The sequence below is a fragment of the Haliotis rubra genome, unplaced genomic scaffold (assembly GCF_003918875.1).
Source record: "Haliotis rubra isolate DU_JTF1 unplaced genomic scaffold, ASM391887v1 Scf80, whole genome shotgun sequence".
Taxonomy (NCBI): Eukaryota; Metazoa; Mollusca; class Gastropoda; order Lepetellida; family Haliotidae; genus Haliotis; species Haliotis rubra.
The window spans coordinates 1,101,799-1,122,092 of NW_025767524.1; the positions used below are offsets into that span (position 1 = coordinate 1,101,799).

Genomic DNA, 20,294 nt, shown 5'->3' on the forward strand with positions numbered 1-20,294 from the left:
CAGATGATGGAATAGTTGGAATGACATGTGATACTGTGCTATGCGGCACACTTTTAATATCTGTTAATCTTGATTAGCTGATATCCTGAATGAGACCCCAGACTGGGTCTCAGGGTAGTGCTATCTGACACCTACATGAGTGAATATACATTATGTCAAGATAAACGGAAATAGCATCCCACCAAAATATCTAACATAGTGGAAGGCAAAAAGGTCAGGGTGATAGTTATCTCCCCTTGAAGTGATCCATTTTGTCTCAAAGCCATGTATCAGATATGGTTACATCATAGGGTTAATGGCATGGTGGCCTGAGTCAGTGAGGACAAATTCAGATCATATGCCCAGGGGTAAAAACATTTCACTCGTTAATCTGCTTGTGGTGTCCCCCTCCGTGATATTGCTGGAATAAAACTAAACTCACTCACTCACTCATTAATCTGTTGACCAAGATTTGATTCCAAGGAAGGTAGTCTGTCTCACAGTCCCTGAGCTATCAGTCTAAGTAAACTTAGGCTCAGTATTATTCGTTACACTGCTATACTGAGTCTAACAAACCCTAGTAGAAGGTCGCGTCAGCTAACCATTGAGCAACCTATGACCGTCCAATCAAACGCGAGACGGCCGAACGGATTTAACCAATCAGACAAAGACTACTTGTTAGGGTTCGGCAGGACTTACAAAATGTTTTTTGACCCCCTGGTCGCTGAAACTGATCTATCAACAAACGAAAATCTGCATAAAACACAGATATTTGACCTGCAGTATATACGCTTATGGCTTTCTAATGACATAATTACTATTTGCTTATATTTTTGCAAGATGACATCCTTGAATACTGACAAAAACGTTATTTTCAGCGACTGTTTACTCATTGCGTATATCACTCGAAAGCGATCGTGCGGAAAATAGCATTCAGAATCGTTCGACTTTTTGAGGTAAAGGTTCAAACGGTATGTCCGAATTTTAACTTTCGCGATTTGGTAAGCTGTGTTCTGATTGGTCAGGCCAAAAGGTTAGCTGATGGACCTTCTACTAGTTTTTTAGACTCAGTATAGCAGTGTACAAAACGAATAATACTGAGCCTAAGTTTAATTAGACTGCTGAGCCATAATATTAAATTTTCCTTTCCACCCAGCCCTTACTGTAATGCAAAAGTCCTAAATGAATTCCTGATTTTCATCAGGTTCAGGTACTGAGTCTCCCAGCTCACAAGGTCTCCTTTTCAATTTAAATGGAGTGATCAATATTGTGAGCAACAGTCGATGTGGATGAGAAATCAAAATGTCACCAAGTCTGACTACCTGATCCATGAAAGGCAAAAATACACATACTTTGTTGACATTGAATTGTTGACGTGAAAACAGTTACAGAGTTATGTCCCTTGATACAAAGTATGTCCCTGTGTTACTTGCCATAACACAGAACCAATGAAAATGCTGTCTTCTCGCACAAGCTGCTGGGGGAGCTTTCTAAGCCGGAACCCTTGGAAAATGGTTAAGGCATCGCGTTATTACCTAAGGCACTGCAATTCACTTGTTTACGTCCCCTGAATACACCAGGAACATCTGATCATAAGGTCCCAATCCCAGATTACCCTAATCCTGTTTCTAGGTCTCTCCACCCCATACCAATCTTGATGAATTTGGACTATACTGTAAACATATGGTAATTTAATATTTTAGTTTGTGCAAAGACAACAGCACTTACTCATGCATTCTTTATTGTCAATTCCAGTGCAGTCACCCTGGTATCGTGTTTAATCAACGCAATCCCACATCCACTAGTGAACATACTCATCCTCTTTTCTGTCTGGATCATGTTACAACTCTTTCCACAGTTGCACTTCCTAACAGTCTGCGCATGTCCTGCGCATGTCCAGTAAGGTGGACATGACGTCACATTGTTTACCTTTATTAACCCATCAGTTGCGCACAGGTTCATTTTCTCCATTGTTTCAAGCCACTGAACTGTATCATCTACCCACCAGCCACCCCTTGGCTCTGCCTGCATTATCATGTCATGTATTCATTATCTTAGATAGTACTGCACGTTGGCGATCGGGTCATATATCATGTATTCGTGTATATATACACATTTTACTACTACTGGGCCTGCTTCAGCGTCACAAGCTACTCCATACTCAGAGCATGGAAGGCTTGTGGCCCCCAAAGAGCATTACTTAAGCAGGGATCGTCCAGGTCATCGGACCCCAGGACCGGTATATCCTTCTCACGTACACAAGTCCGGGTCCCTAAGACCCAAGGACATTTCAATCTTCTGGCCTGGGTCAACACGACCCCAGGGCCTCTCTCTACCCAGGTCACCACGACCCCAGGGTTACACAGTAGGCAAACAAGGCAGCTCCCATATTGTGCCAAACATTTGTATGTAAATAAAGGTTTCTTGTCATGTTCTACCTTGTCTTGTTGTGTTTTGCACAAACCATGACTTTGGGTTTTCCTCAAATCAAGCTGACACAGAGAGACATATAACGGAAACATTGTTCTAATGGCATCAAATCATACTTACTCATTTTAAAACAGCATATCTGCATCTTTGCTCTTAAACCATTTGAAATGGCAAAAGGTCACAGTCTGCGATCAGCTTATCACTGAACAAAGCCCCCATAATATATCCCATACAGTAAGAATAATTACCTCCCTTTTAAGATCATCAAGAATCAGATCATATTCTCTAAAATTTGGGCACCTGGATTTTGAGACAAAACAACAGAAATACATACTCAAGTCTTATTTAGTGATTTTTAAGGTAGGTAAGTCCCTATACCTTTGTTAGTCCATTTAGTTCGATAACATCTCCTGCACATACAACAAAATTCTCTCATGATTAATTCCTTCAATGCAAGGTTATTATCATGATTGCTGTGGTTTGGTTGTTGTTTAACGCTGCACTCAGCAATGTTCAAGCTATATGGTAGTGGTCTGTAAATAATTGCATCTGCCAGACAATAACAGCATGAGCATCGATCTATGCAATTAGGATACGATGACATGTGTCAGTCAAGTCAGCGAGCCAGACCATCCGATCCGTTAATTCGCCTCTTACGACAAGCATGGGTTGCTGAAGGCCAATTCTAACACGGATCTTCACAGGTCTTATGATCATGTAACACCATAGTATCCATTGAATTATTTTCAGGTCTTACATCACAAAGTTATGGTCAATTTGTTATTGACAAAAATATTCCATGATCACAATGTCCAATTAATGCTCACTCATAAACTTTATTTTTAAGCCTTCAGTCATTAATGACACTTACAAGGCATTATAACTTAGACAATGTCTCTCATTTAGACTACAAGTACTCCCCAGAGATCCAAGTCAGGACAAAACTATTCTCCTTATGAGTAATTTTGTTAATGAATCAATACTGAATCAATATTAAACGATGACGTCTGAACTATAAATCAATATATTGATTAATGCAAAGATTAAGAGAATGTTTAACCCAAAATAGAATCCATGTTTAATAATTCATATCTATATGAGAATAAGGGCAGTGCTGTTTTTACTTCCTGGGGTTTTGTGAGGAACACATCAATGATTCCCCATCAATATATGATGTGGTGTAAAGTAGACATGATTTGGTCTATTCTGTTCATTCACAGTTGCTTTCAAGGAGTATTTAATGACCAACTACAACCATTGTGCAAACACCAATGGAGGTGGCATGGATTCACATATAATCATTACAAAATTAACATCAGAAACTGATGCTGATAGCGAAACATTGATAAATGGGAAGCTGTAATTATGCAAAGAAATCATTGAAGATGATTGATTTCGATGTTTGTTCGGAAGTCTGATTGAATCGATATTTTATGTTTGTCTTCACGTTATCATTGTGTCCTGCAGATTAGAATAAACACTGTATCTTCTGTACCTGAAGGGCATCATCATCATCATCATCAACATCATCATCAACATTATCATCATCATTGTCACCACCACCACCATCATCATCATCTGAATGGCATCATCATCACCACCACCACAGCCACCATCATCATCTGAATATCATCATCATCATTTTCTGCTCCTCATACATCATGTGACAGTTAAATTGTCCCTAGCTTACTGATGAGTGCATCTCTTTAGATGTACCACAACCAGTATTGCCTCTCTCACAATCTCCACCATGTTAACCATCATTAACACATCACCCCAACAAATGAATAATTTAGTTTTGTTAGCATTCTCATTGGTCTCTGTGACAGAGCATCTGCCAGGAGTAGAGAGAGAGAGAGAGAGAGAGAGAGAGAGAGAGAGAGAGAGAGAGAGAGAGAGAGAGAGAGAGAGAGAGAGAGAGAGAGAGAGAGAGAGAGAGAGAGAGAGAGAGAGAGAGAGAGAGAGAGACACACACACACACACACAGGCGCACACTGCATGACAATATTTTTGAGAAATATCCTGAAATTAAACCCCAAGACACCTTACCTCACTTACCATTCTCATTTATCAGGCATAAATACCACCCACCCACTCACCCTTATATTTTTTAAAACAAACACAGCCCAGCATATAATGTACACATCATCCCTGTCATGCCCACAACTCTAATCTATCTTGGATACAAACTGGGCCCTGCCTTCCTTATTGTTTAAACAGGTTTTGGTAGATAGTAACAAGGCTACGTCTCACACACAAACACATACAAGTTGCCTGTAGCCTATACACACTCAGCTCATCCATCGTAACACCGTGTAGATTCTCTACAACACTACATCTGTGTATACTTTAACAACACTCACCATCTTCCCTGTTTCACTTCACACAGTTATCATACATTAACTGTCTCACACTACTATCAAATCTGAAAGAAACATTTCTTTTCTCACCCAATATAATGTTTATGTAACACAACACTTCCATAGAACACTTCATATTCCAAGAAAAATGAACTATCTTAAAATGTTTAACATGAATAATATAACATTGGCACAATTAAACATCAAGGTGTGAAAACAGCTATAACAATTCACAGAAATCACCATGCTCTGTTGACAAAGATCCAAGAACATACAAGAAACCATTCTCATAAATCCCAGAACACCTGAGCCATAGGTGCCAGAACCGAGTCATGGTTTCTACAGTCTTGAGAACCAGTTTCATTCATGAAGCACATGCTCCCTCTCAGCACACAGTGGTACCTACCTGACAGTAAAACCTGTAGCTGCATATGAGGCTGTTGGGTCTCTATGACTGCGATGCTGCTGCGTGCTGAGGCTTGCCGACGTTGATGGCAAGAGCGTATGAAGTGTCTCGATACTTCCCTGAAATCATCAATGAATACCGTGATCCGGCAGCCAACACATTCAGTACCGTCCTTGTCTGGCCCAGGCAGACCAGCCTGCTGCTATATATATCCCTGTCAATCAAACTCCCAGCATGGTAATCAGGCTGCTCAAGGAGGGAACTACCTCCATGCTCGGTAATGTATTGCAAGGTCTGAAAGCCTTCTCACAAAATATAGTGTATTACCTTATCAATAGCAGATAAGGTGTATCATTTCAATAAGGGTACACATTATTAATGAATGGTTTGCTGACAGCTTGGGTATAAACAGATCAATAAAAAAATGTTTTGGATTAATATTGTTCAGGTCAGTAAGTTTTGTAAATTATCTGTTCGGAAAATTATTTTAAACAGTACATTTAGTAACATGAGGTTAGGTGTTTGTAGTTGTGTCTGTCACTTTCCTAATTGTTTTTAGTTAAGAGTAATCACACAAATATGAATAATTGCACCTATTTTAACATTTCATGATTGAAACTTTAGACTCTTGATGGTCAAGGGGCGGTGGTGTAGCCTAGTGGTTAAAGCGTCGGCTTGTCCTGCTGAAGACCCGGGTTTGATTCCCCACATGGGCACAATGTGTGAGGCCCATTTCTGGTGTCCCCAACCATGATATTGCTGGAATATTGCTAAAAGCGGCATTAAACCCAACCCACTCAATTGCACCCAGGATACCATACTCACTCACTCACACTGGTTGGTCAAATCTCTACAAGTGCTAGCTGGAGTGCCAATAAAAATATAGTTCACACTAAAAACTGGAACTGACCAAAAATTTACAAACTTTATCAAAATGTTACTTGGTTGAAAATCACCAAATCGCTGAACACATTATGTCTGAAACAAAACTACGATCACTTGTATCACATACATCCCCATTAAATGATCGTTTCTCATTTGTTTCGCCTCCATCAAATATATGAGTATATTTTCTTTTATGCATAATGTGAATCATACAACACAATATTTCACATTTATATAATGCAGTGTTCTGAATTTACGACTTTCTAATATTTATATAAATACAGAAACTGCAATAACACCTTTATTACGATTTATGTCACGCAAATACATTTCACATAATTATGTTCACAAATATGTGATGTGTAAAAAATCATGAGACTATATTGAGTTGCACCTTATTGCAATTTTTTAAAATATTATCAAATATTCCAAAAATATTTATTTTTGATCATACAAATTTTATTCTACTATTAATCTTTTTCAATGTTATATAATGGGCATCAAATATGAACATGACTGTTTGTAAATCACATTCAACTATGATATGAGCAACATGATGTTTTATTTCTAACAAACTTCCCATACAAATATTGAGTTGTAACTTGAAGCAAGACAGTGATTTATACACAGATCTGTAAGTATATATTGCACTGTTAAAAAAACGTTCTAGCTTTGTGACAAGTGCTTGGTAACAGCCACAAGTGTCTCTCTCCCTGATAAAAGATCCCTGTTTTTAGCCCCACTTCAACTTTGAGGACCAAAATAACACCACTCTTACGTCAACATTTAAAAAATGCCTTTGAATCAAAATTCAAGATGAGGTTTATTTGCAGCAACCTCATGTAATGCCCAAAATCACTAACACAAAGTGAATTTAAGAGCAAGAGTGATTAATAAAAATGTTTAAAAAAGAATACTCAGGCAAGGAATCTGAATCTATAAAACGAGAATGCATATAATTTAGCATCTTGTTCCATCTAAACAGCATTAGGAGCCATGAACAGAGGAAATCTGAGAAGGATCTATGTCTAGGAGAGCCTTCACTTTGGCAAGATCTGAAGAAGAATTTCAGCTATACTTTAATGTGAATTTCCAAACACAAATCTCTCACACAAACTACACAGGTCACATCTGGAATATAAACATGAAGCCACATGCATGTCTGTTTGGAAATATTGACAAGAAGCAGGTGGGACGCTGGGTATGAGTTTATATTTTTTCTGTAAATTTGTCTTCAGAATCAAGAAGAAAAATTAAATTAAAAACTCTTTTAAAAATACAATGGTTTCTGTACAATGTACATATGATGCCAGGTGCATCGACACAATGAGGGGAATAGGTGTGTTGCTCAGTAGCAGGTAAAACTTGTTCTTACTTATAGCTGCTGAAACTTAAATACATTCCTCACCAAAAACAGCACTACAAAATAATATATTAATGATATCACGTGCATATCTGTTTTTGAATATTTTGAGGTAACAGGTGGGACGTCTGTCAGAATCCAATATGTTAATTCTTGACTTTAGCCCTGAACTGAGAGAACAATCTCTCTGAGAAGATACAGTAGTTGCTGTACATTAAGGAATATAGCGCTCACGCCCAGTGTTCAATAAATGGTACACTTTGGGTAAGGAGGTTATGAATTTTACATAGTACACAAACATCTAGATATCATTTCAGTATAAATATCTGACCTTTGGTATACCATCTTCAACAGTTCAGGCCATGTTAACCTTGCATGACTGGTTTCCCCTGAGATTCTGGAATGTACCACGCAACTAGATGTGATAACTATGTTGTTGACTTCACATATCCATTACTTCCTTGTAGGGGTGGTGGGGTAGCCTAGTGGTTAAGCGTCCACTCCTCATGCTGAAGACCTGGGTTCGATTCCCCACATGGGTACAATGTGTGAGGCCCATTTCTGGTGTCCTCCGCCATGGTATTGCTGGAACATTGCTCAAAGCGGCATAAAACCATACTCACTACTTCCTTGTATGAACCTCTCCTATCTAAAACTACAGACATCTTTTTCAGCCATCATGTTTTTCAATACTATATATCAACCTTTCATCAAATGTGTTCTCAAAGGCTTTCCATGTGTGACATGAGCAGTTGACGTATAATGTCCGCCAACAGGGAAGACTCCTATTGCCTCAACAAGCTGTCATGTTAATACTAGATCTTAGGCCATTGTGGAAAATATATTGGTTTCCTATACCAGATATTAAATTTCACATAAGGTTAGGAATCCAGCCATTATAATTTTATTCTCTCTTTTCTTCTTTTATTATAAACAAGATTAAAATAATGGACTTGGTTGATTATATCAAATTGTCATAAATTTTAAAAAGAAAATAATTTCAAATTTAATCCTAAAGTGTGTGTTTGAACGAATATGATTGTTTGCAGTCAGCAATATTCAAATACACGCTAACACTAAGTATCTGAATATACATAATTTTGATAGAAACAAAGAATTCCTTTTAAACTGAAAAGGTGCCTCTGGAATTCTAGACTTGCTTCATTTAGGGCTTTTGCATTGCAGAAGGGTTTGTGGGAAAGGAAAATAATGCAGTTCACAGGCTTTGAGACAGACTAGTTATATCATTGCAGATTGTAATCAATGTTAATCAGCATACTACCCTAAAACAGGTGTAAGTGGGATGGGTTTCATGTTGCCTGGCAACATTCCAGGTGTATCAGTATAGGACACCAACTTCCCACAAGCATCAAACCCAGGCCAGTGGTATGATGAGCTGACACATTAACCACTAGGCCACCTTATCAGCCTGATAAACCTGACATAATATAACATTATCATGGCCAAAGCCAACCTGTTTATAAGGAAGAGACAAATTCATTATTTGTTGTTTGGTTTTCAAGAAATTCATACAATATTGCACATTTTTACACAAAAGGTATATTTAGAATAGATTTCCGTTAAACATTAACCTTTTTAAGCTTTAAGTACTGATTTAATGCTGCATAAACTGCAGGAATCAAATATAGCTAATGGCTTTAGACCAATGTTACAACAAATGCTGTATACACATTTATTTTCACAAAGTGTTTCTGTTTATGATATGTAAACACAAGTTCTTGCATGTTTTGCTTCTAGCAAGCCTTAGAAGATAAAATTTACAACACTACACCATATCTGGCTGCCATTTTTTAACAAGGCAAGTGATTTAGTGCCTAACTGATCTGACTTTTCATGACCGCATGGTACTAAACCAAATATAATTCTTTTGAACCAAATGGTATAAAATAATTTCAAAGACATTTCAAAGAACTGAATACATCATAGCATTATCTACCAAATTCCCAAACTATCAACCATGTAGTTTTAGCACTTCTGAGGGAATTAAAAAAACAAGAAATAATTCCACTTCATATACACTCAACACATATGTATTTCTCCTTAAGAAAAATGCCCTCCATTATAGTGTATGAATAAGCGCCCAGTGACGTCAAAAGGCCTTTTCCAGTATTTGAACTGGGCATCGTTTGGATGCTCCGTGGGCTAATACTGTTAGTTATTTCACAGCTCGCTACACATCCCGACACCGTTTTATATCACATCTAACAAATTAATCAACTCGGCAAGCACATTCCCCTCGGAGAGAATAGCCATTGTCATGCAATCGCCATGTCTGATGTTCCGTTATTGATGAGAAAGCTGTGCTGACTGCCACTGTTAAACAAATGCAGCATGACTTCACGTGACGTAGTTAGCTGGAGCAGGATGAAGGTTGGGATGAAATAATTAAAGATGGAGCCATTGGATCCACATTACAAGGCTACAATTGACTGTCATCGATTAGCTTCATCAGGTTTTACATAGAATGCTTCCTGGAGTACATTCATATAATCCTATCAGAAATTGCTGCATTCACCCGGTCTACTTGTGTTACATCTGGGGCGGTGGGGTAGCCTAGTGATTAAAGTGTTCACTCGTCACAGCCAAAGACCCGGGTTCGATTCCCGACATGGGTACAATTGTGAAGCCCATTCCTGATGTCCCCCACCATGATATTGCTGGAATATTGCTAAAAGCGGTGTAAAACTGAACTCTCTCACTATGTTACATTCATAAATCCCAGGCACAATTGCAATACATGTATACACACGAACATTTCTACAAAAATGAAACTTATATTTCAGTTACATATACAACATTAAAACATAAATTCTTACCTTTGACAAAAAGTTCTAATGCTCTTTTGAAACATGTTAATGTGTTCCCCTGGCATACTTTCGTTACATCCATAAATCCCAGACACAGTTGAAATATACGCATGAACATTTACACAAAAATGAAATTCATATTTCAGTTAAATATATAACATTAAAAACATTTTACCTTTGCAAAAAGTTCTAATGCTCTAATGGAGCAAGGAAAATCAACAGGAAATTTAACACATATTTAGCATTTAGAAAATGAAGGATCTGCTGTTTCCAAACCTAAGCAGGCATATTGTCTTGTATATATGTATAATACCTTTCATTATCAAACATAAGTACATATTTTCACAAAGAACGATCCTCAAAATAATATGAATGTCCACCATGTTTTTCCTTGGTTTTGAGAAAATGTGCATGCATTACCTTAACTCATGCTTGCAAAGACACATTGTGGAAAAAGACTTAAATATATTCCAGTTTTTCCAAATGAAGGTGGTAGGTGCAAAAATAAAATTTGACTGAATCGTGGTGAGTGAAATGAAATATCTACCATTGGATCCTTTCTGACACAAATATTCCATATCTATTGACATAACATCCCTGTATATGTGTCTGTGGTATCAGCTCACAAATATCCATGTTTGGGGCAGGATCATCATGAATCAGCCTCTACAACAAGCATAAGTATACAGAGAGCTAGTCTGTGTCCCTGATCCAAATACATATGTATTCCCTTCCACCCTAACTGTAATAGCCCTAAATGAAGGATGTACAAATGTATTCCCTTCCACCCTAACTGTAATAGCCCTAAATGAAGGATGTACAAATGTATTCCCTTCCACCCTAACTGTAATAGCCCTAAATGAAGGATGTACAAATGTATTCCCTTCCACCCTAACTGTAATAGCCCTAAATGAAGGATGTACAAATGTATTCCCTTCCACCCTAACTGTAATAGCCCTAAATGAAGGATGTACAAATGTATTCCCTTCCACCCTAACTGTAATAGCCCTAAATGAAGGATGTACAAATGTATTCCCTTCCACCCTAACTGTAATAGCCCTAAATGAAGGATGTACAAATGTATTCCCTTCCACCCCTTCTAACTGTAATAGCCCTAAATGAAGGATGTACAAATGTATTCCTTCCACCCTAACTGTAATAGCCCTAAATGAAGGATGTACAAATGTATTCCCTTCCACCCTAACTGTAATAGCCCTAAATGAAGGATGTACAAATGTATTCCCTTCCACCCTAACTGTAATAGCCCTAAATGAAGGATGTACAAATGTATTCCCTTCCACCCTAACTGTAATAGCCCTAAATGAAGGATGTACAAATGTATTCCCTTCCACCCTAACTGTAATAGCCCTAAATGAAGGATGTACAAATGTATTCCCTTCCACCCTAACTGTAATAGCCCTAAATGAAGGATGTACAAATGTATTCCCTTCCACCCTAACTGTAATAGCCCTAAATGAAGGATGTACAAATGTATTCCCTTCCACCCTAACTGTAATAGCCCTAAATGAAGGATGTACAAATGTATTCCCTTCCACCCTAACTGTAATAGCCCTAAATGAAGGATGTACAAATGTATTCCCTTCCACCCTAACTGTAATAGCCCTAAATGAAGGATGTACAAATGTATTCCCTTCCACCCTAACTGTAATAGCCCTAAATGAAGGATGTACAAATGTATTCCCTTCCACCCTAACTGTAATAGCCCTAAATGAAGGATGTACAAATGTATTCCCTTCCACCCTAACTGTAATAGCCCTAAATGAAGGATGTACAAATGTATTCCCTTCCACCCTAACTGTAATAGCCCTAAATGAAGGATGTACAAATGTATTCCCTTCCACCCTAACTGTAATAGCCCTAAATGAAGGATGTACAAATGTATTCCCTTCCACCCTAACTGTAATAGCCCTAAATGAAGGATGTACAAATGTATTCCCTTCCACCCTAACTGTAATAGCCCTAAATGAAGGATGTACAAATGTATTCCCTTCCACCCTAACTGTAATAGCCCTAAATGAAGGATGTACAAATGTATTCCTTCCACCCTAACTGTAATAGCCCTAAATGAAGGATGTACAAATGTATTCCTTCCACCCTAACTGTAATAGCCCTAAATGAAGGATGTACAAATGTATTCCCTTCCACCCTAACTGTAATAGCCCTAAATGAAGGATGTACAAATGTATTCCCTTCCACCCTAACTGTAATAGCCCTAAATGAAGGATGTACAAATGTATTCCCTTCCACCCTAACTGTAATAGCCCTAAATGAAGGATGTACAAATGTATTCCCTTCCACCCTAACTGTAATAGCCCTAAATGAAGGATGTACAAATGTATTCCCTTCCACCCTAACTGTAATAGCCCTAAATGAAGGATGTACAAATGTATTCCTTCCACCCTAACTGTAATAGCCCTAAATGAAGGATGTACAAATGTATTCCCTTCCACCCTAACTGTAATAGCCCTAAATGAAGGATGTACAAATGTATTCCCTTCCACCCTAACTGTAATAGCCTAAATGAAGGATGTACAAATGTATTCCTTCCACCCTAACTGTAATAGCCCTAAATGAAGGATGTACAATGTATTCCCTTCCACCCTAACTGTAATAGCCCTAAATGAAGGATGTACAAATGTATTCCCTTCCACCCTAACTGTAATAGCCCTAAATGAAGGATGTACAAATGTATTCCCTTCCACCCTAACTGTAATAGCCCTAAATGAAGGATGTACAAATGTATTCCCTTCCACCCTAACTGTAATAGCCCTAAATGAAGGATGTACAAATGTATTCCCTTCCACCCTAACTGTAATAGCCCTAAATGAAGGATGTACAAATGTATTCCTTCCCACCCTAACTGTAATAGCCCTAAATGAAGGATGTACAAATGTATTCCCTTCCACCCTAACTGTAATAGCCCTAAATGAAGGATGTACAAATGTATTCCTTCCACCCTAACTGTAATAGCCCTAAATGAAGGATGTACAAATGTATTCCCTTCCACCCTAACTGTAATAGCCCTAAATGAAGGATGTACAAATGTATTCCCTTCCACCCTAACTGTAATAGCCCTAAATGAAGGATGTACAAAATGTATTCCCTTCCACCCTAACTGTAATAGCCCTAAATGAAGGATGTACAAATGTATTCCCTTCCACCCTAACTGTAATAGCCCTAAATGAAGGATGTACAAATGTATTCCCTTCCACCCTAACTGTAATAGCCCTAAATGAAGGATGTACAAATGTATTCCCTTCCACCCTAACTGTAATAGCCCTAAATGAAGGATGTACAAATGTATTCCCTTCCACCCTAACTGTAATAGCCCTAAATGAAGGATGTACAAATGTATTCCCTTCCACCCTAACTGTAATAGCCCTAAATGAAGGATGTACAAATGTATTCCTTCCACCCTAACTGTAATAGCCCTAAATGAAGGATGTACAAATGTATTCCCTTCCACCCTAACTGTAATAGCCCTAAATGAAGGATGTACAAATGTATTCCCTTCCACCCTAACTGTAATAGCCCTAAATGAAGGATGTACAAATGTATTCCCTTCCACCCTAACTGTAATAGCCCTAAATGAAGGATGTACAAATGTATTCCCTTCCACCCTAACTGTAATAGCCCTAAATGAAGGATGTACAAATGTATTCCCTTCCACCCTAACTGTAATAGCCCTAAATGAAGGATGTACAAATGTATTCCCTTCCACCCTAACTGTAATAGCCCTAAATGAAGGATGTACAAATGTATTCCCTTCCACCCTAACTGTAATAGCCCTAAATGAAGGATGTACAAATGTATTCCCTTCCACCCTAACTGTAATAGCCCTAAATGAAGGATGTACAAATGTATTCCCTTCCACCCTAACTGTAATAGCCCTAAATGAAGGATGTACAAATGTATTCCCTTCCACCCTAACTGTAATAGCCCTAAATGAAGGATGTACAAATGTATTCCCTTCCACCCTAACTGTAATAGCCCTAAATGAAGGATGTACAAATGTATTCCCTTCCACCCTAACTGTAATAGCCCTAAATGAAGGATGTACAAATGTATTCCCTTCCACCCTAACTGTAATAGCCCTAAATGAAGGATGTACAAATGTATTCCCTTCCACCCTAACTGTAATAGCCCTAAATGAAGGATGTACAAATGTATTCCCTTCCACCCTAACTGTAATAGCCCTAAATGAAGGATGTACAAATGTATTCCCTTCCACCCTAACTGTAATAGCCCTAAATGAAGGATGTACAAATGTATTCCCTTCCACCCTAACTGTAATAGCCCTAAATGAAGGATGTACAAATGTATTCCCTTCCACCCTAACTGTAATAGCCCTAAATGAAGGATGTACAAATGTATTCCCTTCCACCCTAACTGTAATAGCCCTTAATGAAGGATGTACAAATGTATTCCCTTCCACCCTAACTGTAATAGCCCTAAATGAAGGATGTACAAATGTATTCCCTTCCACCCTAACTGTAATAGCCCTAAATGAAGGATGTACAAATGTATTCCCTTCCACCCTAACTGTAATAGCCCTAAATGAAGGATGTACAAATGTATTCCCTTCCACCCTAACTGTAATAGCCCTAAATGAAGGATGTACAAATGTATTCCCTTCCACCCTAACTGTAATAGCCCTAAATGAAGGATGTACAAATGTATTCCTTCCACCCTAACTGTAATAGCCCTAAATGAAGGATGTACAAATGTATTCCTTCCACCCTAACTGTAATAGCCCTAAATGAAGGATGTACAAATGTATTCCCTTCCACCCTAACTGTAATAGCCCTAAATGAAGGATGTACAAATGTATTCCCTTCCACCCTAACTGTAATAGCCCTAAATGAAGGATGTACAAATGTATTCCCTTCCACCCTAACTGTAATAGCCTAAATGAAGGATGTACAAATGTATTCCTTCCACCCTAACTGTAATAGCCCTAAATGAAGGATGTACAAATGTATTCCCTTCCACCCTAACTGTAATAGCCCTAACTGTAATAGCCCTAAATGAAGGATGTACAAATGTATTCCCTTCCACCCTAACTGTAATAGCCCTAAATGAAGGATGTACACATTGTACACAGGTTCAGACTGGGGGCCATATTCAATGTAAACAGATATCCTACTTTCCATCCAAATCATATATTTTCATAGACTAAGCATTAATCTAACTGAGAGTATATTCTGTCACCGAATCTAAATACAGATGTTTATGTGGATATTAATTGAATAAATCATTTAGTAATCATTTTTTGTTGTGATGGACAGTTTCAGCCACTTCAGCATGACATATGGTGGCTGTCTGACTTGCTGAACTCTGCCCAGAGGCTGGCTTGTATGACATCCCATGTGTATTTAAAGATTTGGATAAACTTACTCCATCTCTACATCGGCAGCCTGTAATGGAAACTTGTCACAAACCAATTTTCATCACCATGAGGTGATACATAACATTGTTAACTTTGACCAAATTAGCTGATAGTGGAACTAGATTTCTCTTGGAGCAAATTGGATTTGGTTTAAATCCCTCAATTGTTCTAGCTGTTTAATAAATTAGATTTGTGTTAACATATGACTTTGGAACAAACTGGATTTTATTGAAATCCTTCAATTGTTCTAGCTGATTGTTTAATAACATTTGTGTAAATATATGATTTTGGAGCAAATTGACACAGGATGAAATCTTTCCATTGTTCTAATCAACCTTTGATATACAGTTGAGCACCGTTGTCTCGATATTCATGGGACCAAGAAAAAAATATCGAGTTATCCGAACTTCGAGACATCTGACTAGGACATATCATCACCTATCACTATGAAAGGAAACAATTCCGCAATTTCGAAACAACTCAACAAAAACATGCTAGCCATTGTTTACACAAAACCCTCATTGGATTCTCAGTATGTTTTGATTCGAAAATATAATCCGTTATCAGTAGTGTTTAGTCGTAACAGTGAGTACTTCCTAATTTCATTCCTTCTTAATTAATCCTAATTAAGTAACAAACAAGTGACACCTTCAACTCAATTAGCCCTAATTAGTTTACACTACTGCATCCCTTTGATTCATTCTGCACAGTGTGTAAACGTGTGGAAACAACGACAGTTCAGAGGGATACTTGCCCATGAAAGGTAGGTGAATATCAAGTTCCTTTGCAAATATCGAGTTAAAAGGGTAATTTTGCTTGTTGGGACCATGAAATTTTATTGAGATATCCGAAATATCGAAACATCCGTATCGAGTTAAAATTGCTTGAATAATGATAAATAATATGAAGGATTTTGCCGGGACCGAGATGTTATATCGAGACAACCAAGATATCGAGTTATCAGAGTTCGACACAACGGTGCTCGACTGTACTTCACATTGACAGTGTTGAAGGTGATGCAATTGGCTTTGCAGAGTTGCGTACCTTAGTTGTGCCACATTCCTGTGATCATGGGTTTGATTCCAGATATGCCCTGAATATGTTTCTAGGTTTGTCAGCATCATATTAATTATCATGTCAGCATGGCTTCCTACATCAAACTAATAAACACGTAATATTACTGAAATACTATTTCCTCATTTGCTCACTAATATTGACAGGTTTGGTTACAAACTAAATCTTTCTTTCCTTAAGGACAGGCAATAAATGTTATTAAAAATGATTATTATGATCATATATTAAGAACCAATTGAACATTATTTCACCTGCAACACAAAACTGTAGGCAACAGATGGCGTGATGGACAAAGCACAGTTGTGTAACATAATAATTGTACATTCTGTATGAACATTACATTTAAAAACACTGTACAGCTGATGTATGAATCATTCTTCTGCATCACCTGTTGCATTTCACATCCGAAGTTCAAACCTTAAAGGTGGTGGGGCAGCCTTAAAGCTTGTTGTTAAAGCGTTCACTCGTCATGCTGTAGGCCCGGGTTCAATTCCTCACATGGGTACAATGTGTGAAGGCCATTTCAGATGTTTCAGAAGGGTTGGAAGTTTAGATATTGAACATGTATTTTCTAAGCATTGAATACCACATAACATCTGAATATCTGAAACTTCATAATGTACTCTACTGGACCAAACAATCCAGTGATCAACAGCATGAGCATTGATCTACACAGTTGGGATACGAGAACATGTGTCAACCAGGTCAGCGAGCCTGACCCCCCCGATCCCACTAGTCACTTCTTACGACAAGCATGGGTTAAACGAGTTAATGATTTGATGCTAAATCTTTCACGAGTTTAATAAAAATGGTATTTCACGGAAGCGAGTTTAGTATTTTGTTTATTACTCTCCAACATAAACTGATAGAAACTGACTACAGTGTGATGACTCAGCTTTCCACGAGTCAAGTAAGGTCTAATACCATTGTGACAGAGGTATTAGCATTGTGACGTCATAACTGTAAAACATTAAAATACATTAAAAAACATAAAAATATTACACTGCAGTATCTTCCACAGGTGAGTAATAAAGACCAGTTATAACCGGATTCACGGGTTGAGAGTGTTGGTAGAAGGATTCAGGAAGATAAATAGAATATACCACTGTGTCTTTAAACAGTAAATATTGCAACACTCACAAGGAAGGTTTACGTTACAGCGATGTAAACCCTCATGGAGTCATGTTGATCTTCTTGTTATTACTCACCTGTGGAAGGTACTGCAGTGTCACATTTTTACAGCAATATTACACTACAGCTAGTGTAATACCGCTATACGTATGACGTCATAATGGTTTACAGTTATGATGTCACAATGCTAATACCTCTGTCACAATGGTAGTCAGTTTCTATCAATTTATGTTGGAGAGTAATAAACAGAATACTAAACTCGCTTCCGTGAAATACTATTTTTATTAAACTTGTGAAAGGTTTAGGATCAAATGTGCTTCCATGAAATACCATTTCACTCATTTGATACCAAATCATTAACTCGTTTAATAAATATGGCATTACACGGAAGGTCGTGTAGTATCCTCTGTACATTAAATCACAGAGGAATATATAACCATAGTTATTAAAAAAATGTTGACACAAGCTTGTACACATTCTCTTCCCACGGAGATTATTCAAGTAATATCTTCCAACATACACATGACTTGAGTAACCTCTGTGGGAAGACAATGGCTTGTACAGTGTCTAAATAATCTCTTGCACAAAGGTTCAATACTGTTAAAATTCAAAAGTCAAACTAAACTCAGGATCATTGTCTTCAAATCTGAAAAGAGTATTTTAAAAATGACACTGCAGCCATACAGAGACTATTAAACCAATTTTAATCTGTCTACAATCATGGCTAATGAGACAGACAGAATCGAGACCATTCAATCTGAAAATCGTGAGCAATGGTAATCACATCTGTCTCGAAGTGGATTCATTTTATGTAGGCACTATCAAGTTGAGGTGTAACTTGTGTCAAGTAAATCAGACGCTAATGTTTAACTCAACCCTCACAGTGACACTGTGCTCAAATAGTTTGATAACTAGCTGCATTTATCTAGTTCCATGTTTGAAGACACAGTCATAGGCACCCAATCTAAAATGAACAAATTTAGCTAAATCAGACTTTATTCATGTAGAGCGATGTGGATTTTCTTGCCAAATAACATGTTTATCTGATCTGGTAAAGAAATGTTACATGTTCTATTTACTGCTTGTTTTCTCAATGATATTGTCGTGTTTTGGTGTCCAACCTCTGTGATATTGCTGGAACATTCATACAAGCGACAAAAATAAAAACCCCAAAAACCCTCACTCACTCAAAAATATTGAAAGTTCTGTCAGGCAGTGTTTATTACCAAAGTTTGATACTGACATCCACATCTCCCAAGCTCAGAAAGTGATCCACATATTGTGTCAGACAGTGATCTGGTGTACAGGTCCACATATTGTGTCAGCTATACCATACAGTGACATGGTGTACAGGTCCACATATTGTGTCAGCTATACCATATAGTGACCTGGTGTACAGATCCACATATTGTGTCAGACAGTGATCTGGTGTACAGGTCCACATATTGTGTCAGTTATATCAGGCAGTGGCCTGATGTACAGGTCCACATATTGTGTCAGCTATATCAGACAGTGACATGGTGTACAGGTCCACATATTGTGTCAGCTATACCAGGCAGTGACCTGGTGTACAGGTCCACATATTGTGTCAGCTATACCACACAGTGACCTGGTGTACAGGTCCACATATTGTGTCAGCTATACCATACAGTGACATGGTGTACAGGTCCACATATTGTGTCAGCTATACCATATAGTGACCTGGTGTACAGATCCACATATTGTGTCAGTTATATCAGGCAGTGACCTGATGTACAGGTCCACATATTGTGTCAGCTATATCAGACAGTGACATGGTGTACAGGTCCACATATTGTGTCAGCTATACCATACAGTGACATGGTGTACAGGTCCACATATTGTGTCAGCTATACCACACAGTGACCTGGTGTACAGGTCCACATAATGTGTCAGACAGTGATCTGGTGTACAGGTCCACATATTGTGTCAGTTATACCAGACAGTGACCTGATATACAGGTCCACATATTGTGTCAGCTATATCAGACAGTGACCTGATATACAGGTCCACATATTGTGTCAGCTATATCAGACAGTGACCTGGGTGTACAGGTCCACATATTGTGTCAGCTATACCAGACAGTGACCTGGTGTACAGGTCCACATATTGTGTCAGCTATATCAGACAGTGACCTGGTGTACAGGTCCACATATCGTGTCAGCTATATCAGACAGTGACCTGGTGTACAGGTCCACATATTGTGTCAGCTATATCAGACAGTCCACAGGTATTGTGTCAGCTATATCAGACAGTGACCTGGTGTACAGGTCCACATATTGTGTCAGCTATATCAGACCAGTGACCTGGTGTACAGGTCAGTGTCAGCTATATCAGACAGTGACCTGGTGTACAGGTCCACATATTGTGTCAGCTATATCAGACAGTGACCTGGTGTACAGGTCCACAT

At 38.2% G+C, this 20,294-nt stretch overlaps 1 protein-coding gene across 3 annotated transcripts in view; it reads right to left on the bottom strand.

The window, feature by feature from the left end:
• Nucleotides 1–20,294, bottom strand: part of LOC124261514 — a 173,023-nt gene that overhangs the window by 125,507 nt on the left and 27,222 nt on the right. For all 3 annotated transcript variants that reach the window (XM_046695833.1, XM_046695831.1, XM_046695834.1), the window contains exon 7: nucleotides 5,176–5,294. In XM_046695833.1, coding sequence (XP_046551789.1) covers nucleotides 5,176–5,294 — 119 coding nt within the window. The remainder of the gene's footprint in view (nucleotides 1–5,175; nucleotides 5,295–20,294) is intronic.